This window comes from Juglans regia, chromosome 13 (genome assembly GCF_001411555.2).
Source record: "Juglans regia cultivar Chandler chromosome 13, Walnut 2.0, whole genome shotgun sequence".
In the NCBI taxonomy this organism is placed as follows: domain Eukaryota; kingdom Viridiplantae; phylum Streptophyta; class Magnoliopsida; order Fagales; family Juglandaceae; genus Juglans; species Juglans regia.
In genome coordinates, this window is record NC_049913.1 from 10,449,752 (window position 1) to 10,470,785 (window position 21,034).

Sequence of the window (21,034 nt, forward strand, 5' to 3'; positions counted from 1 at the left end):
TATAATATTTTTTATTCAACTTTTTCTCTCATCTTTTCCAAAATCCAAAAAATACTCGACTCAAACCATCTTACTAATGTTCACAAAGTATCTTACTACTATTTATAAAATTCTCATATCATCTCATTCTCCAAACCAACTTTAATGAAAATGTCTTTAATATTAATTCATTTTGTGAACAACAACTTGGGTGTAGGGCTGCAACCTGACCAATCCGACTCATGTATTGGCCTGACCCGGCCCGACCCGAGATTGAAAGGGAACCTAAATCGTATACAAACAGATCCAACAAAAACCTTACAAATCCCACTATCCCTATACAATCCGATCAAAACCCAGCATCTGCCGATACAAACAGAGCCAATTTTCTCAAGAACTCATAGATAAATGCACAATTAGGCAAAAATTACAAATCCCATGAACAGAAACATTAAACCACTCCATTCAAATTCCATGAATGCTAATGCTGTCAGACCGCTTCAATTTCTAAGCAGAAATAGCATGAATCGTGTTGCTCTTGCTTTTAGTCTCTGGGCTAGCTTCCTCGTCTTCGGCCCTCTCTTGCTTGCTTCATATGGTTGGTCCTCTCTCACGATCCATCTTTTTTTATTGGTTGAAAATATTACGGAGATAGCTGGCGCTGCGTGGTGGTGAAAACCCTCAGAAGAGGGTGTAAAGAAGACCGAAGACGATGAAGAGGACAAGGGCTACGACGGCACCGAACTTGAACTTGAAGAGGGAGAGGTTGCGGCTCGACTCCTTGAGGCTGGTCTTGACGCGTTCCATCTTTTTGGTCTTAGATTTCTTGGCGATCTTGGCGGAGGTTCTCGAGAGTTTTGGCAAATAGGAAAGGACGAGAAAGTATTTTCTTGAGAGTTCTACGAGTTCAAATTTGACGATTTGAAATGAATTTGAGATTTCTTATAAATTTATAATATCGGTTTCAGCGGATTCGACCCGCAAGTTGCTCCACCCGCTTTTTATGGTCGGGTCAGGTCGGTCCGCACGGACGGACCGGGTTCTAACTTTTTCTGCACAGGCCTACTTGGGTGAATGGTCCCAATTAAGCATCTTTTGAGACCCAGTAATGGTACAAGCTTGACCGTAATATATATAGAGACAGAGAGGAGTTTAAGTACAAGGCTGTTTCAATTCATTGTTTGAAGATAAGATACCATACCATGGCTTAAAAAACAAAATTATGAAAAGGAAATGTTTTGGAACGAAACCAATTAATTTAAAGAAGGTTGTACATTTTTAGGGGACATGGTAGAATTTAATGGATAAATTTACACCAACAGGCCCAAAATGGACCACTGTAGATGGGCTTTCTAATTTTTTTTTTATTCATATTTTTTTAATATATTTAGATATTTTTAAAAAATATATTAATATACTTAAAATTATTTCTTTAATTATTAAATTAAAAAAATATTATTTTTTAGATGGGTGCGGTTCAAGTTTCGAGCAGTGGCCACGTCACAACTTTTACTTTGACTGAAGATTTTAATATTAATTTTCTGGTTCCAGTCACGAGAATGGACTTCGGCTTTGGCTTCAAGGCAAAAATATTAAAACTTAAAAGCAAAACCAAAACATCGTATCATCACATGATCCGATATTCATAGGCAAACTTTAAAGAAAAACTCTACAAATTAACTGTATCTTTGTCTTATCAATTGGATCATGTCAAAATTATAGACAACAATTCAATTGCATTATCTTTTACCGAAGCGGATCAATACCCTCGCTTGCAAAGAAGGTTTTGAGTTCAAGGCTCATGGAATTCGTTTATGCTAACACGAGTGCTATTTGCTTGGTCAAGAATCCAGTATAACATTAGACACGTCTATATTTTTCAATAACGTCTAAATTTTATTGATATATCCTCGCTTTTGACAAAGAAAAACCTTTCAACTTTGGTGTTTATAAGCCAATATCTCAGAATCCCATCATCAAGAATAATAAAACTCCATTACATGGTAAGATTTGTATTGAAGAAAAACTAATCAGGAAAGCTTGGTAATCCAACTTTATCCAATTGAAATGAACAACTGGATGCTGAGGAAGTTCATCAATGGAAGAGAAAAATGCAGGGGATCCATTAGCACCAAGATTTGTAAGCCCATCCGCAAGTTTTATTTGTTCATTCCTTGTAAATGTTTTTTACTCCGATGAGATCTTTGTGATCCAATCCACTAGTAGTAGAGACTCAGTTTTCGAAATGCCAAATCCAACCAGAATAGTAGGAATTTGACCAAAATGACTGAAATGGGCCGAAATTTGAAGCATAACAGAATGAGGAGGTATAGTATACCGGATACAACACGAATAGAAAATTCCGACCGTTGCGGAATGAAATTTAAAACTATGATCCAAACCACTCCCTCCGCGGGGGGCGGTATATCGTTTAAATAATCATATACATGTAATACTTGTTATAATTCTTCTACATACAATCGAGTTGGAACACGAACTTGCGCTTGAAATCTGACGTGTCAATACCTATTTTATTAAAAAAAGAAAATAAATAACAAAAGAAAGAATAAACACGAAGAAGAAAGAAAGAAAAAAGATGTCATGTACACAGAAGAACTAACTAGAGAAACCCGTATCCTCCCTCTTCGGTGATTGTAGTGTGCAAAACCAGATACAATGTTCATGGTTTATCTATTCCTCTGTTAGTGTTCTTCATTTTTATTCAAGACGCTGAAAGTTGGATCACATCCAACCAAAGCATCATATCCTTCTTTCCCAACCCAAATTTGAAGGTCAACTGTTTTAATCAATTATGAACTGCATGCTTTAAAGTATAGGTTACAGATCTCATAGAAGAAAAAGTTTAAATTCAACCCATTTTGTGGAAACAAAATATGGAAAGAAAAAGAAAAAGTATAGATTCTTTTTTCTTCAACAGGCCAAAATATAATTCCCATTCCAAAATATTGATTCAGTCTAGATTCAATCCTATACCCATTTTTCAGTCTATACCCATTCATTTTTTTGCCTTTTTCTTCAAATGAATTCTATAGAATCAGTTCATTCCTTTCTATTATTTTTTTCTCATAGAATGCCCATTTGGAGAGTTTTACATTCACCAAGTGAAAAATGGAAAGGGTATGTTTGGATAAATGATTTAAAAAGGGTGTATCTCAACATCAGTTTCTGATTTAAAAGAATGGAACTATCATTTACTTGTAAAGTTGTTTGTTGTTGTTGAAAGGGGAGGACGGAAATTAGGATTAGGAATGGAGGGAGATGGGGGAGTAGATAGGGGAGGAGATAGAGCTCGAAGGAGAAGGGTCCTATACGAACTTAAAACACACTGTTTGGAAAATAATTAAACGAACCGTTTCATTTTAGTCTCTCTCTCCCTGCGTTCCACGAATTTCTCTCCCGCCCATTCATTGAAATGTCGTATTTAATTTTTGAACTGGCATGCCAGCTTGAGTTCGTGCGCGATTCGTGCGTGAAATGCATTGAATCATTAGCACCAAAATTTGCAAGCCCATCGGCAAGTTTTATACATTCCTTGTAAATGTTTTTGACCCCGATGAGATCTTTGTAATCCAATCCGCAACTAGTAGAGACTCGGTTTCCAAGAAAATATCACAAATATTTAGCTGATAGCATAGCATCAATCCATGCTCATGCAGAGATTTCTGACTTGGATGCCTTTATTATATATATATATAATATAATTCGATGTATATTATTACATTGCTTCCTTGAATAAAGTAATGGTATTGCATTTATAAGGTACACTAGATCTCTCAATATGTTAATAGATTATGGGCAACATCCTCAACAATTTAAGTAAAGGATATGTCTTGTCATGGACACTCCTTTTGCCAATAAGAGACGTGTATCTGTAAGATTATTTTAAGGTTACGTTTGAGTAATGAAGTGATTTTAGATATTTTGTAAATAATAATAAAAATAATAAAAAAATAATGATAAAATATTAAATAATAATGAATAATAATAAAAAATAAAAAATAAATAATAATAAAATAATAAATAGTAGTCCTGAGAACATATTCTAAACTGTGTTTCCATTAAAGCCTTAAAAATAGCCTCCAATGAATGGTTGCCATGTCGTCATCCCATGGTACTTTACATTGAACTGCATAACATGGCCCTCCACTTCCAGACCGTCACTGTCTCCCCCAAGACCCTCTCCAGTCTCCAGAACTGATTTTCTCTTCCAAAAAATCGTTGAAGACCCTCTCTCCCAGAACCGACCCTTGACCCTCCTCTCTCAATAACCTTGACGACCATCTTTTCGTCGTAACCCTTGAAGCTGTGACCCCGAAGCCAGTGTTAGGGTTCTAGTGTAAGAGGTAAAGTGGAGTTGGGATTATGCAAAGTGAATCGGGCCAGAGGAGAGAGAAAAAATGAGGAAAGAAAAAAAATTCACTATAATATTTATCACTAATATATATATAAAACTAAAATTATTATAATATTTATCACTATTATATATAAATTAAAAATAAAATCATTAAAATAATTATCACTATTATATATAAAAATAAAATAAAATTACTATAATATTTACCACTATTATAAAATCACTATAATAAAATCACTATAATATTTATTATTAAAAATAAAATCATTATAACATTTATTACTAAAAATAAAATCACTATAATATTTATAGAACTCACACTTTTTTCAACTATTTATCTAAAAGTTAACAACTCAACATATTTTATACATTCAAACAACTCAAAATACTCTCGAGACCCACAAACCCACTTCAATACACTCAAGCTTATAAGTTGAGATTTTGTTGATCGTCCTTATTGTTAGACTCATATCCTTGGTGTGGTTGGGATGCACTTACTGTGGGTCTACAACCCGGTTCGGTGGACAATTGGTTGCATCATTATCTCAACTTTCATACCATCAGAATTAAAAATTTGAATCTTCAATACAAGATAATCATATTACAAAATTAATCAAGAAATACGAAATAAGATCCTGCAACAATCTGAACCAAAGCACACAATCTCACGGCAAAGATAGCCTTAGGGCTTGTTTTGATAAAAAAATGATCTCATCTTATCTTTATAATTTTTTTAAATTTTTATATAAAATATAATAAATAATTTCATTTTTTAAATTTTAAAATAATAATAATATTAAAAAAATCATATTTTATTTAACTCATATAAAATCATCTCATTATCCAAATGAGGTCGTAAATATCTATATCTAATACCACTGTATATGGAAACAGCCGGTTGTGAAGTTCCAATAGAATCATCTCACATATCTTTATAAATTCCAAAATTATTTAGCAAGTGCAAGTACATGCTTTTAGCCATTAAAAATATGGGGATCATTTATATTTTCCTTAAACTTGACTTCTTGTCCAAAATTAACAAGGTTGAGATAGATTTCAAGCTTACGTTGGGCTTAAATGGAAAACTCCCAACTTGGATCTAAAATTCAAACTTGGGTAAGGTGGAGGTCAAACTCGATCGAGGCCGACTGAAACCAAAATTCTGGTTAATGTTCGTCAATTTAAATATACAGGTATAATTAATATTCTCACCGGCCAAAAGAAAAAGAAAAAGGAAAAAGAAAAAGAAAAAGAAAAAGGCAATCATATCTGCTTTCATGGGTGAGCTTCTATTTTTCACGAGTCGAGATCGATTCTAGTTTAACCAGGCGAGTATCGAACAGACTAGTTCATTTACAACTCTAACAAAGGCAATGGACAAAGAGAACGATGATGATAGCCAACTCGAAACTGATGGAACTTTGGTGGCTGTATAAATACTGTGGTCTCCTGCGATAGGGGAACTTGGTGGGCGACGAAACTGTGTGGAAAACACCGTTGCCCGTTCGTAACGGCAACGAAACTAGTGTCGTGTGGTGGTTTGGAATTTTGCTATGGGTTCCCAAAGTTCACTTACAAATTGGGCGAGGCATTGAAGACTGCTTTACTTTGTTAAACCTTCACTTATGTTGATTTTATTGGATGTGAGGAGTTCTCATAATATGCAATAGAGTATTGTTGACGCGAACGGCTATTATTGGGGTTGTTAAAGTCCCAAGAAAGGAACGACCGTTTTGAAGAGGATTTATTATTCTAACGCTCATTGATAATTTGTGTCGATATCGTTACTCCAATGATTCATTGACAAATTTGATAATTTTCTTCATTGTGGATGAACCCATTTTGTACTTTCTAAAAGCTTATGATTTATTTTAAGAAAAATGATAAATACATGAACAATTTTAGATTTAAGAAAAACGAAACACTCACAAACTTAATTTGATACTAATCATTTCACAAAGAAAGAAATTAGTATCAACTTTGTGAGTGTTCCATCTTTTTTCCTTGTGAGTGGTATTACTCTTATTTTAATCACTAAAGCCTAAAACATGTGATTTTTATCCCAAAAAAATGCAAAAAGTGAAGTATAAAAAAACAGTAGAAAGGCTTGAGTAAGTGAGTCACGGGAAGCACGTGAACATACTTACAAGTCACATGCTATTCAAGCCTATACTTGCTTACATCCATTCCTCCCAGCATGCGTCATGCTGACCAATATCAGGGAGCCGGAGGTGTAGCTTAACCGTTACCACCGGTGGCCGGAAAAACCAAGCGAATTTGAACAACCCACTCACGTCTCAATTTCAAATCCCCGAGAGTCAATCCCTCGAAGTTAAACTCTTCTCCTATTTCCCCACTTTCAGATCATTCTTATTCCTATTTCTCTTTCTTCTTCCTTTACGTCATCGTTCACAACGCATCTTACGGGTTTATCTTATCCTTTTTTTTTTTTTTTTTCCCGTTTTGTGTATTTTTCAGAGTCAGAGTGAAAATCTGATCAGGGAAGAATTATTTTTTTTCCTGTGTCTCGTAATAAAGAAGAATGAGAACTGGGAAGGGTAATCAGGAAGACGAGTACGAGGAAGAAGAGTTCAGCTCCAAGAAGGACGGAACTTCTTCAACTGATAAAGACAACACCAGCAACAAAGGTTTCTCTCACATCTAGACATCCCTTCTGTTTATTTTTTCGCCTTGATATAGTATTTATTATGTTAGATCCAGGTCTGGGAGGTCCTTAAAGTTTGTTTTGAAGCCAAGCATGGTGCAATATTTTCTGGGCTAAAGTTGATTTCGTGTGAGTGTGTGTCTAGGCGTTTCTCTTAGAACTCGGGTCGTAGGATTGTATTTTCCCGGAGGATGTTTGCTCTTAATTCTTTTGGAAAAGGATAATTTTTATATTTTCTTGCATTATTATTTTTGAGGCCTCAATACTAATTTTTGGGAATGCTGGGCTTGGCTAATGGCTGCCTTTTTTTGGCCTTCAAATTTGTAGTCCTTATATTGGGATTTTGATTATGAAACTAGATGCTAAGGACAATGACAAAGCTACTGCGATACGATCAAAGCATTCAGTCACAGAGCAGAGAAGAAGGAGCAAAATCAACGAGAGGTATGTTTGACTGCCAAAAAGTTGTCCAGTAAGGTTTAATAACCGTGAATTTAAGGGCCATCTGTTATGATAACAGTTGCTATATATTTCTTGAATGTTAGGCCCTTTTGGCAGTAATGGAATTAGCTGCCATACGCTATTAAGAAGTGTTTTTTTGTGCATGTCTATGCATGCATTGTGAATATCTAATATTAAAATAAGGCACACCATTGGAGTTTTTGTTGGGGGTAGCCTAGGACTGATATTAGGCTGTGTGCTGTAGACTGAATGTAATACACAAACATCGTTTTTCCACATCATAAGGCTATATAGTTTCATGTAAGTTTTTTGTTGATGTCATTATCTTCATAATTGCATACTCTTTAATTTGTTTGAGATCTGAGAGAGAAATGGATTAAAAGACTATAAAGTTTGTGACAGACCGTGCCTGCATGAAAGTCGGTCTTCTTGTTCATGCTTCCATATTTCATCAATTATCAGGATCATGTCATAATCAGGTGACAGATAATTTATTTTTTCATTTATCTTGTTCACTGGCAAGAACTGCAAAGAAAATGGAAGGCCTTTGACAACTCTCCAGAACTATTGAAGCTTTTCTTGATCTCTTATAATGGAGATAGTATGCATTGTTTTTAATCTCTAAGGAGACCCCATAATTTTTTGAAAGCTTGAATTGCTGTCCGTCTTCTTTGGGAAAACTTTTATGTTTTTCTATGAATGTTTGTCAATAAAAAGGTTTTGAGCATGCGTTTCTATTTATATTCTTCTTAATCTATTTGAGTTGGGCCAGCTCAGATAGATCTTTTAACTTGCTTAAAATATTGTGGCTTGAGTTAGAGAAAAGGAAGTAACACTTGCAAAGTTTGATTGAGTCTGGTCTATTTGAGTGAAAACTGTACATTGTTGTGGGCTGGCATCAGACCAACCATAGTTACATGTCAAAGTGGTCAAGTTTCAAGTTTTTATTCGATAGAATTATGGGTTTCAAGTTTCAATTTGGAGATATTATTTGGAGGGCGGATCATCGTGGAAGGAAATTATTGACGCTAGATATGGTGTCGCTTGGGTTGGTTGGTGCTCTAACAAAGTGAGATGGGGGGTATGGTGTGGGTTTATAGAAGTTTATAAGGAAGGGGTGGCCAAGCTTTGCAAATCAAATTCGCTTTGTAGTTGGTGAGGGCAATCGAATTAGTTTTTGGCGGGATGTGTGGTGTGGAGATCACGCATTGGAAAGGGTTTTTCCGGCTCTATATCGTATTGCAGTTAATAGGGAGGCTTTAGTGGCCGATGTGCGGTTATTTTCTCATGTGCACACCAGTGGAATATTCTTTTTAATAGGGATTTTCATGATTGAGAATTATCGATTGTTTCAGATTTTTTCAGCCTACTATATTTCACGGGAACTCCCATGGCACAGAGAGATAGATTGAAATGGAGGTCTAATAATCACAAGATATGTACAGTTAAGGCGTATTATAGCATCTTGACAACACAACTTGACAAAACTCCATTCCTCTAGAAGAATATCTGGAGGTCTCGTGTGCCTTCTAAAGTAGCTTTTTTTGTTTGGAATGCCGCTCTTGGGAATATATTGACCATGGACAACTTGAGGAAGAGATGATGTGTAGTGTTGGATTGGTGTTACATGTGTAAAAAGAATGGAGAATCTATGGACCATCTCTTACTACACTGTAAGGTAACAAGGGTGTTGTGGGATGAGATCTTTCAAAGGGTTGATGTTGCTTGGGTTATGCCTATGAGGGTGGTGGGTTTGTTGGGTTGTTGGAGAAAGATGCAAGGCTATCATCAAGTGGCAGCAATGTGGAAGATGATTCCGTTGTGCATTATGTGGTGTATTTGGACGGAAAGGAATGTGCGCTGCTTTGAAGATAAGGAACGCACAATGACCGAGTTGAAGAATTTTTTTCTCCACACTTTAATGTGTTGGTTTTCTGCAATTGTATTGCATGTGGACAATGTTCATGATTTATTGTCTTTAATTTATCGCTTTTAGAATGTATCTAGGCGTTCTTCTATATACTTTCTGTGTACAAGGGCTATGCCTATTTCATTCATATATATAATATCTCTAGTACTTATAAAAAAAAAAAGAATTATGGGTTTCTCTACAAAGAATTCTATGCTGGGTTTTTGAGAGATTTTGAGATGTTTGAACTGGTAGTTTACATATATTTTACATGTTATTTTTGTCTTTCAGATTCCAGATATTGAGAGATCTTGTACCCCATAGTGATCAAAAGAGAGATACAGCATCGTTCCTATTGGAGGTACTTTTTAGTGAATGAGCATTACTCTTTGTTTTATCCCTCCATGTGAATGAACTATTACTCAGTCGTTAAAATTAGTTGTTACTTATTGTCATTAAATGACTGAGATCAATGCTCCCTTGCAGGTGATTGATTATGTTCAATATTTACAAGAAAAGTTACAAAAGTATGAGGGTTCTTGCCAAGGATGGAGTTCTGAGCCCACGAAGTTGATGCCGTGGGTAAATTCCTAACGGCTTTACACTATGTTTATGTGTAATGTTGACCTTCATGCATGTATTTAGTTGAATTCTCGCATGTGTGTGTCTTTGTACTTTTTGAAATGTGATTTATTGCTGCATTAATAATTTTTTTTATAAGTATCTCTGCATTAGTCAAGTTAAAAGAAGCCTCTGGTATTGTGGCTGATATATGAAGTGCCTTTAGTTGCATGGACTGTTTAATGAAGGATGATGTAATGCTACTTATAAAAAAAAAAAGGAATGAAGGATGATGTAATGCTCTGGTGAATAACCCTTTTCACTTTTGTTAAATATATGGTTATCATTTTTTTAATTTTTGAATCGTAAAATATATGTAATTTATGTCTAGAAAATCATAATCCGTATAGATTTGTTTGGAATTTTGGTCCCTTGTATAATAGCTGTATCTGCCAAGATAACTCTCTCTCTGATAAACACACACACACACACACTTTTGTTAAATATATGGTTATCATTTTTTTAATGTTTGAATTGTAAAATATATGTGATTTATGTCTCGATATAATAGCTATATCTGCCAAGATAACAACTCTCAGACTCTCTCCGACACACACACACACACTTTTGTTAAATATATACTTATCATTTTTTTAATGTTTGAATTGTAAAATATATGTAATTTATGTCTAGATATAATAGCTATATCTGCCAAGATAACAACTCTCTCTCCGACACACACACACGCGCACATGCACGTGCATGCACACACACACACACACACACACACACACATGCACACATGCGCACTGTGGTGAAACGAAAGCATCAAATCTAAAACGTTGTGTTCCAATTGATTTACCCCTGAGATATGCTGAATTTATCTGGCATTTATTAACTGATTTAAGTGGTGATTTGTTCCAGTTAATCAGTAATTCTTTTTTGTTACTGTTAATGGAATTTTACTAGTGTTGAAGAGGAGTTGGGGAATGCATTTGAATGGGAAGCTTATCTGCCTCAGATTTCTTATCACTGTTATAATAACTTGTTTGCTTGCCTGCTTGAAACAGAGAAATAGTCACTGGCGTGTTCAGAGTTTTGTTGGTCACCCGCAAACAAATGGTTCTAGTCTGGGATCAACATTTCCTGGGAAGTTTGATGAGAATAATGTCTCTATGACCCCAACCATGCTTACAAGCACACAGAAAGCTAGAGAATCTGATCCTAGCAGGGATATCAACTGCAAACCAATTGATCGGCTACCTGAGTTTGCAAACGAGGGATCACCTTTGCCCATGGCTCTGCAGGCAAACATGCCTCCTTCTGTCAGAGGTGATGGTGTGCTAGCCCTTCCTCTTCAGGGACCGGTTTCTGATGCACATACAACTGAGTTTCCCATGATCTGTGAAACACTGAACCAACAGGACCTGATAATTGAAGGAGGAACAATTAGCATCTCAAGTGTTTACTCTCATGGGTGGGTAATTATACAAACTTATGGAATTTCTAGTTTAGTTTTTTCCCCTATAGCAATGAGTCTTCTTGAGATTTTGGAATATTGGGCATGCCAGCTTTATATTTTGATGACGACTATATAGTCCTATAATGTTTGCTTTTCTCTATTGAGTTATTGTACCCTTATGCTTGTCTCAGTTATGATGCATGACTTAGGTTATAAGAAGCTACAGTACAGTTCCATCGAGGCATATACCTTGTACATTTATTTGCTAGCTCATTAAACTTCTTGGTTGTGAATTTTTTGAATAGGGAAAACTGCCCTGAGACCTTTAAACAAAATAGTTAACTTTAGGCTTGCAGTCCCATGAAGTATCCATATGGGGGACCGTTCAACTGAGGTGATATGTCAACTTGATACAGAGGAAAGTCTATCTGTTTTATTTAGCTACTCAGTTAAACCAATGAATCATGAATTCATAATGTAGCAAATAGTAACAACCATTTTACTGGACGCTCCTTTTCTAATTTTTCAATGGATTTACATCTTTCATCAATAGAAGTCAGCTATTTTGGTAAGGTTTCTCTTGGGGGAGATAGTTCCTTTAGCACTCTTTACTCAGGATGTGAAGAAACTGGTCACCCATTTCAAGTCTCAGTAATGTTTTAAAGGCTCATATATGTCACCTGTTTTAAAGTTGTATGGTCTGGTCAATATTTTTGGCTTGTTATGTGTTGAGTTGGTTTGGAGAAGTTTGTGACTTGAGTTTATAAATGGTGGGGTAATATTGAGTTGAATTGGATCCAAGAATCTGTTTTCTCGATATGGTATACAAGTCAAAGATGGAACGTCGATAAATGTTTTTCAGCCCCATTTTCCATAGATGATGTTTTGGTTGTTTTTATTGCATTGTTCTCGTATTATCAGATTTGCAATTAGGCTGTTTTGGCAATGCTTTCATATTTTTTCATATTATATTCATTTCTAAGTTTCAATGAAACCGTTGGAAGGCTTGGGATTGTGTCTTGTTTCCATTGCTGCTGCTTCTTGTTGAATAATTTCTTCTATATCCAATGATATCAGACTAAATGTATCAGATAAAATGTAGAAGTTTTTATACAGTCCTTTCTTCGGTATCCAATCATTTCTTACTTCTCTCTCTGAGTATTTTTGAAATCATCATAATTCTGTTCATTTCTGTTAGGAGATTCATAGACTGCTCTTAGTATTTGGCCCAGCACATAATTTGGTAGTCGTGGCTGACATATTAGAGCTAAGATACTGCTGGGCGAGCAAGACTTTTTTATTATTTTTCGTATTTTAAAAATATTTTATGGCTTACCCTAACACATTATCTGGTTCTGATGGCATATGCTCACATCATTTTGCTCAAAGCCTTTTAATTGGTTTGGGTGATATAGTATAAGCTGATAATAGATTGGTTTTCGTGCTGGCCAGGCTGTTGAACACTTTGACACAAGCACTGCAGAGTGCACGGGTGGATCTGTCACATGCCACCGTCTCAGTGCAGATTGATCTTGGGAAGCGAGCAAACAGAGGCATGACTTCTGGCATTTCCATTCCAAAGGTATGAATCAGGCAGTTAGTTTTTATCTGGAGAGTTGGTTAAGCAAGGGTTAATGGTTGAATGTCATCCCTTCCTCTCTTGATTGCCAGAATTACAGTATACGGACAGGTGCACAGAATGGGCATCGACAAAGGCAAAATAAAATTAATGTGTTTGCCTTTGTCCGTGCACATTCCATGCAGTTTGTGGGTAAGATGTAGCATGACTCGACCAAAATTTCTAGTAGTCCATGCTTCTCGTGCAACTGGACTTGTGTTTTCTGTTCTCAGTGGCATTTTTCAAAGCCAAGTTTTGGCTGTCAAGATGTAACAGTTTGTTGTTACAAAGAACTGTCTGTAGCGTAATCATTCTTCAATTTTCCAGGATCACGAGAACCCCCCTTCTGGCCATCAAGAAATGGCACATCTAAGAGATGCAGGCAGCAGCAGAGAGGACTCGGATCAAGCTCAAAAGCGGCTGAAGACATGAAATCAGCATGGGTATTCCATGAGTCTCCTAGATTTTACCAGTTTATTTTCTACTGCTTTATGATATCTCCTGGTTATTGTACATAAATGCTGTGTCTCTACTTATGTTGGGTTTTAACACTATTTCATGGGACTTGTCCAGATTGTTCCATGAATTATAAACTTCTTCGGGACTTCCTTCTATGAATCGATTCGAGTGATGCCAACCCCTTTACTCTCATTGTAACATAAACAATACAATGTGTCAAAATGGAGCCATCTGCTAGCCATTTTTCCAGTACATTGGTTGGTTGAAAACAAGGAAGTGGTAAAAATTAGTGAGGTTGCTATGCATTTCATTCGAAGAAAAAAATATGGTGCAATTCGAACGAAATCAGATGCCATCAAGATTACTGTGAGGAATTAAAATACGATCATTTTGTTTGAATAAATGATTCAATCCATAGAAGCAATTAATAAATAAGGTAAAATTTCACTTAATTATGTAAGACAATGAAGGATGCAACCCTTCTACAAAATAAAATTGTGAAAAAAGGAGAGAGCCACTTCAGCATATTTTTTCAAAGCAAAATTAATGATGTTCGAGTACCATTAGTCCCCCACAACGAATGCTCTTTAATTATTTTGAACCATTTGAATTTCAACATGAAAATTGAAGCGCAGTGCCAGTATGGATGAAGGGGTTCGACACCTGAAATCAAAACAGAACAAAATTATTTAAACCTGCATAATACAAAGAAAGAACAGAAATTACAGGATAAAGAATTTAAAACCATATAAATTAAAAAGCATGGAGAAGAAGTCTACCTTGTACAGAGAGAAGTCTTTTCGTTGTTCACTCATCGGTATCCAAGGAGCCAGAATCTTGTTCACTCATATGGTGATATAAAGAAGAACCCGGACTTCTGCATAATTTCTCCAATTGGATTAGACGGCTTTTCCACAAAGCACATCTTGTTTATGCATTGGATAGAACTTTCATCAGGAAAGCATAATCGTAAGCCGTTTCCTCGCATTGACCATAGCGTCCACCTTCACCGAAATGTCCTCCAGTCATATTAGTCTTCAGAATGACTGCACGAGAACATTCAGAACATGTACTTTCTCGTACTTGAGCCACCCATTTTGCAGCTTCCCAAACTCCCACCCTGAGAATGAAAAATCAAGAATGCATGCATAAAGAAGGGAGAAGATTTACGTACACACATAAGCATGTATATAATTATTGATAACAAAAAGCAGATATAAATTTGCCTCGAGTCATTAAATGATGCTGTAATGAGCATTGAAGGATAACAAGTGTCACGAGTAATGTTATCATAAGGAGAGTAACTCAAAATAGACTCAAATTGGGACTGAATCCAAGGATTCCCAAATTCTTCATAATCCAGTAAGGTGAGAGGCAAATTAGGATCCAACAATGTGTTGCATATATCAAGAAATGGAACCTGTAAGAAAATTTTACCAAACATCAGTACCAAAAATTTAACAAGAAGAAAAACTAATGATTCCAATGTACAAAATACCATGAATCACCAAAGCAACTATGTTAAGAAATGCTACGTAATAACACAGCAATGGTTGCTTCTCACTTTTGCAGACAAATTGGCACAACAGATCATCAACTTATATGTTATTCAAAAACTAATTATTATTCAAAAACTAATTAATTTAAACTTTGGAAGTTAGCATTCTTTACATCTTATTAATCTTACAGAGCATAAGAAACTAAAGAATAAAACTGACATAAAATACAACAATTCACTTCGCTGGATGAGAACACTAACAAATGCATGGTAAAATATTTCGCTTAAATGTCTAACCTTCAAAATAGCAGCACAAAAGAGAGTTGGGTACATATTGATAGTTGCCCCTACAACTAAACATCCTGCACTGTATCCAATAGCACCAAGCCGATCTCTGTGAACATAACCCTCATCAACCAAGTATTTGGCACATGATCCAAAGTCATACACAGAATTCTTTTTGTGTAAACCACTGCCAGACTTGTGCCAGGAAGAATCACCACCGCCACCACCCCTGCCCATAGAAAACTTCTTGCATCAAACAAATGCATATAAAGCATCAGAAGCAATGTCACACACCTGATTTCAGCAAAGGCAGCTATCGAGTGGCATGTGAAAAATATTCAATCTCACAATTTAAGTCTAAATAGCACTCAAACATATGCCACAGCGATCAATGTGAAGTGGAAAGAACTTAATGCACCAACCTCACATCAGCAAATGCCAACACCCAACCACGATCAAGCAAACTCATGTGGTCTGCACACCAGCTTTTTTCTAAAGTTTCCCCATATGCTCCATAGCCATGTAAAACTCCAGGAGACAGGCCCTTCTGCCAGGATTTTTGAGAGCACAGGATGGTCAGAGGAATCCTGACACCATCACGGGAAACAACTTCCTTCCTTTCACAATGGTATATACTGGAGAAGTCCTTCCATCTTTGTGATTCAAAATTCTGGATGTTTTCTTCATCCTTCTGTGAAAAAACTGTATCGAGATTGTAAGCCGGTAAATTACCAGAAACATTTCTCACTTCATCTTGCTGCACAATCGAGTATAGATGTCTTGACATGTCGTAATCAACAATCATATCGGGCATCTGTGTATTCCAAAAGAAGGGATTTTACACGTCAAAAACAAGGAGCACATACTCATTCACATTTGCAACTGCAGAGTGTAGAAGACAGGTTGTAACCTTTAGTTTCCTTTTTATTTCTATTTCCATCCCATCATTTTCCCGAAGAAAATACACACATGTACTATTTTCCTCCATTCCAATAATATATATTTATATATATATATAATGCCTAACCTGAAAGCATAAAAAAATTGTAGAATTATCTAGTCCAAAAGCATCAGAAAGTGGTAGAATTATTTTTTTGATAAGTAAAAGAATTTTAAAAGAATTGAAAGTGGTAGAATTATAAATCCACAAGCTTTCCTACTTAATTGACAAAATGCACAAAACATTTAACCATTTCTCATACATACATATGTACATCATACACATTTGGGTGTGGGGATGAGTCGTAGAATATTGAAGCAGACTATGTCAGATCCATTGAACTCCGACGTTTACCAATCAAAGTTTTGTAAAGAAATTGCTGTTTATTTCTTAATTTAAATTGCAATTTAAACACAGCACAAAGGAGTAAACAAAGATTTATAACCATATTCAAAGATCTGAAGAAGATTCTCAGCTCTCTTGTCATCAAACTAGACCAGAAAAAGATCATTTCTACATATACAAATGGTGATCCAGAATGAAACCTACACTCGAATAAACTGTTTAAGTTCTAGAACACAGAATTTCATCTGTAGTAGAGATGAAAGTGACTAGATCAGAAAAAGAAAGTGATGTAGCGATCAGTATAAACCCATATTTACTTGAGGAAAGTGGCCTGGGGGGTTATTTTCTCTTGAATCCTAAAAGGAAATTGTTTCCATGGCACATGATCACCCAAATGCCCAGCTTGAAGTACTACAAATATTCTACTAACCTTTCTATACAGCGAATCACTATATATATAGAGAGAGAGTACGATAATTTCATAACTAAGCTTATTAGAAGTCATACCACTAGTGAAGAAACCACCACGCGATACACTGAGCTCATGAAGTCATGGTTTGAACCTGGAATGACACTGCATGGATTTGCAGGTAAAGGGAAATACCATGGATTAAGATTCTCAATCTCCACTTGTTCCTGCAAACCAATTCAAGGTGAATATAAAATGAGTAAAAATACTTTCGTATATGAAAGAAGCAAAAGATAGTTTTATTATTTTATGTTTTTGTAAGAAAATGTACATGTTAAAATCGAGCCAGCCACGATACAATCTGAAATGGAAACTAGAAACACTGAGAGAAGGGAAAAGTCAAGCATTTGTATTGATCTAGTGTGCCGATGACTAAGTATATTGACTACAATTACTAACACAGCTACAAGGATGCAAATTTTACACTTTTTAATCCACTACATATTCTTTGGTTCTCCCCTATGTACTATATATTGATGGTGAGTGAGAGCACTAATTTATCATTAGCATGCGCAGATCTGTGCGACGTTTCTGTTGTTTTTATAGCAAGAATATGATGTAAAACACATCGCATGGCTTGCTAAAATACTTATCATCAGAACAGTAGTGAAGGTATTAATAGCTCAGTGGCTATGTTGATCATCATTAGTAGATGCAGAAATTCCCGTTACTGACATAAGATTGCTCTGCATGATGAATTCTGCCCAGTTGGAGGAAAATTTAATTTTTTTCTATAACATTTACAATTTCCTATCTTATTTTTTTTCCAAGTAAATTCCTAGAAGTTATTTTCATTTCCTTCTTTTTTTCTCAGCTATCTTATATTTGTTTTGTTCTGCAACAAAGATTTCTACTTGCAGGTTTTTGGTAAAAATGGAAGTAGACCTACATGAAAAGATGCAGTGTGAAAGATAACAGTTTAGTAACATACTAATTCTTTATACGTTTCATCTCTCTCTCTCTCTCTCTCTCTCTCATTCAGGGAGATGTTGACTGTAACAAAATAGCCTTCAAAAGTAGAGTATATAAGGCAAAACACAGATAAAATAATGTTAATCTTTACTTTTCACATTTCTACTGGTGAAGTATAATGTAATAAGAAGAAACATAAGTACCTTATAACCAACATTAATAGGTAATTTGATGGAACAAAATGTAGGAGAACCCTTCTTATTGATAGAAAGCACCAGATGTCCATGAAAAATGTCCATATCCTGTATGCTAATATCTTCACCTGGAACTATGACATTCTAAAAGGAAAAAAATAAGTACGTCAAAGATGGTGAAGGTAGACAGATAATATATAGAGGCAATTGAACGGTAAATTAGAAAATATAGATATCATGGGCAGTAAACCTCACCTGCCAATTTGCTAACTGTATATCTTCAACTCGGCTTGTTGCCAGGTAATAGTTTCCATCTGAAAAGTCCTTATTCTCAGTCAAAGGAGCATTTGTAAGAACATAGAATAAACCATAGTGATGTTCCACAAAATACTGTACACCATGAACACGCTCACGAATTCTGCACAAACCATCTAGCGGGTTTGCAGCATCTATTAAATAAATCTGTCATAAATAAAACAAGACATGAGTCTCATCATATGAGAATAATCTCGATTTAGATGCTCAAAAAGGAAAACAAAAATTAAGTATGCAATTTCCTTCCTCGGATGAAGTCCTTGAGTTTGAATTCACAGTTATGAACTTGCCATCTTTTGTGCTTGTTATGTCCACACAATAGCTGGAATCACTTTCTGTAAATACTGGGACATCTTCCATATCATGAAATCCTAGTTTTCTGCAGAGAACCCTGACAGAAAAAAAAAAAAGAAAAAGAAAAAAGGTGAGAAACTATCCTGAGCCCCAAGAAAAAAGGATCCAAGATAGCCACCTTGCCTGTAAGGTCGTTGATTATCATCTGATACCGTATAAAACAGAGTATTTCCATCTTGAGCCCATGCCAAGCTGACAACCCCATCAACTGCTAATTTTGAAATAGTGCATCCACTTCTAAGGTCCTTAATTTGAAGCATGAATCGTTCATGGCCAGTAATATCAAGAGTGTATGCAAGAAAATTGTGGTCTGGTGAAATTCGACATGTACCCACATGCACGTAACCTGCAATGTTGAACACCAATATAATTTACATTTTAGCATTTTTTTTAACAAAAAAAGGAACACATACATGTACACAGGCGTGCGCATGCATGCACACACAATCACACACACACACACATAATGAGAAATGATTTGTACAAGCCCCAAATAGCCCCATACAAGCCCTTGTAAAAAAGTGGACCCCACCTAAAAAAAGTGTAAAAAAACCTATTCTTTATTAGTCGGACCCACTTTTTTACAAAGAGCTTGTATGGAGGTTGTCTATTTGAGGTTTATATCTAGCATTACTCATATATAATATACTAACCGAGTACAATCTATAACTAAATCAATTTAGATGATATGAGTTCCAAATAATAGTTGCGAATGGTCCAAGGTATGACTTTCATGACTCCATTCCTTGAGCTAGTTTTATATGGACGTGTGATTCATTCAAAATGCAAGTCTCTACATTTTTTTTTATTTTCAATAGAGCGAAAGAATCTGGGATGAAGCATTAATCATGTCATCTGCCTTAACACAAACAGATTAAATGAACCATGCATGTGGGGCTAAGCGACTGAAAGGCATATCTCAAAGTTTGAATAACTCTAGCCAGAACGTTAGACTTAAAATATTAGTACATTTTTTTTAATAAGTAGACTACAAAATATAAGTACATGAAAAGGAAGCCGAATTTCCAAATATCCATGAGAAAGAAAATGTTAGTGCTCTTCTCACTAAAGAGTTAAGAGAAGCTTGCCATATTGTTCTGCAATTTGATTCCAGTCTAACAAACATTCCTCGCTTTCAAATCCTCTTCGTGCATAGTGAAGAAAAGTATTCACCCAGCCACTTCTCTCAGTATCTAACTTCCTACACAGAACCGGGTATTCCTTTCCCTCTGGAATGTATTGGTAATACAACCTGCTCAAATGCAAATGGAAAAAAAAAGAAAGAAAAAGTCAAAGAATAATCACTCCATTGAAGCAGAAACATAAAAAAACTAACTGAATCTTATCGAAAGCGGCATTAATCTACCATCTTCATCAGTCTCGCATTCTCCTTATGGAGCTCACTTGGAGTGCAAGTCCTAATTGCACAAATGCTCAAGTCCTAATTATCATAGGTTGGAAGGACGCAAAGTTTATTTAATGCTTTCCAAGGAATTCAACCCACATACTAACATGATACAAATTAACTTTGCTGGCCAATTGATACCCATGCGCTAGGACACGACCATGACAATCCAAAGTTTTTAATTCTCTACACCATGAAGCATCGATAAGCATCCCTACCAAGTCAAAATAATACCTACATATTACCACTCATCACAAAAACAAACACAGACGCGCACGCGCACGCGCTCAAACACAAAATTCGCCAAAAGAAAAAATGGGGAAATAAAGTGGCAAAACTTCTCCAAAAAGACGAAATGGGTAGGTGGAAAATGAACAAACCAGGGTCCCCATCGCTCAGGAGGAGTGGAAATGGTAGTGGGCATTCTGCTTGTCATCTCACAAAACAGTTTGCGTTGCAGATGGTGGGTGTCAGCCATGAAAGATTCAGCGTAAGAGTTTTCTCGGCTGAGGTACTCGGAGAGATCATGATCGTTGGTGTCGGACATCCAATGATAAGGATCCTGCCATGTCCTCCCATGAGCCGTTACTGTGAATGGGACTTTCTTTGGAACTGGAGGGGCACCGGGGGGTGACGAGAACGGGTGGCCCCTGCAAAGCGAGGAGAAGAGGGAGGAGGATATGTTGGGGATTAAGGAAACACAAAGAGGAAAGGTGTAGGCTTTGATCGAGCACTTTGTGTTTAGGAGGGAGGCAAGAGCCATAGACGTCGGAGGATGGAGAATCTAATGGGGCAATGTGAAGTGGTGCACTTAAACCCTTCATATT

General features: G+C 36.0%; 2 protein-coding genes across 3 annotated transcripts; one reads left to right on the forward strand and one right to left on the reverse strand.

Annotated features, from left to right (window-relative positions):
* Positions 1-6,534: 6,534 nt before the first annotated feature.
* LOC109022051 (transcription factor BIM2-like) lies at positions 6,535-13,742 on the forward strand. The gene is made up of 8 exons (XM_019004848.2): positions 6,535-6,685; positions 6,833-7,002; positions 7,379-7,463; positions 9,682-9,751; positions 9,877-9,972; positions 11,022-11,428; positions 12,866-12,995; positions 13,359-13,742. Exons 2-8 carry the CDS (start codon positions 6,897-6,899, stop codon positions 13,461-13,463), a joined length of 999 nt encoding a protein of 332 aa, XP_018860393.1. The 5' UTR covers positions 6,535-6,685; positions 6,833-6,896; the 3' UTR covers positions 13,464-13,742.
* A 180-nt stretch (positions 13,743-13,922) lies between these two features.
* Positions 13,923-21,024, reverse strand: LOC109022049 (protease 2). 2 transcript variants are annotated; one of them, XM_019004846.2, is made up of 12 exons: positions 20,588-21,023; positions 19,891-20,054; positions 18,926-19,148; positions 18,695-18,839; positions 18,389-18,595; positions 18,143-18,277; positions 17,066-17,194; positions 15,696-16,087; positions 15,286-15,502; positions 14,717-14,910; positions 14,270-14,610; positions 13,923-14,153 (listed from the first exon to the last, which is right to left on the reverse strand). In XM_019004846.2, the coding sequence occupies exons 1-11, from the start codon at positions 20,968-20,970 to the stop codon at positions 14,421-14,423; spliced, it is 2,379 nt and encodes a 792-aa protein (XP_018860391.1). In that variant the 5' UTR covers positions 20,971-21,023; the 3' UTR covers positions 13,923-14,153; positions 14,270-14,420. The 2 variants fall into 2 exon arrangements, with proteins under 2 accessions (XP_018860391.1, XP_035540750.1); XM_035684857.1 differs by lacking the exon at positions 13,923-14,153 and having other exon boundaries at positions 14,420-14,610; positions 14,796-14,910; positions 20,588-21,024.
* Between the last annotated feature and the right edge of the window lie 10 nt (positions 21,025-21,034).

Coding starts and splice junctions, on each gene's coding strand:
- LOC109022051 (XM_019004848.2), top strand. CDS start 6,897: ATGAGAACTGGGAAGGGTAATCAGGAAGACGAGTACGAGGAAGAAGAG. Junction 7,464..9,681: donor AGGAGCAAAATCAACGAGAG/GTATGTTTGACT, acceptor TTTGTCTTTCAG/ATTCCAGATATTGAGAGATC. Junction 11,429..12,865: donor TCAAGTGTTTACTCTCATGG/GTGGGTAATTAT, acceptor CGTGCTGGCCAG/GCTGTTGAACACTTTGACAC.
- LOC109022049 (XM_019004846.2), bottom strand. CDS start 20,970: ATGGCTCTTGCCTCCCTCCTAAACACAAAGTGCTCGATCAAAGCCTAC. Junction 18,278..18,388: donor TACAGTTAGCAAATTGGCAG/GTGAGGTTTACT, acceptor TTTTCCTTTTAG/AATGTCATAGTTCCAGGTGA. Junction 15,503..15,695: donor TTGGCATTTGCTGATGTGAG/GTTGGTGCATTA, acceptor TTCTATGGGCAG/GGGTGGTGGCGGTGGTGATT.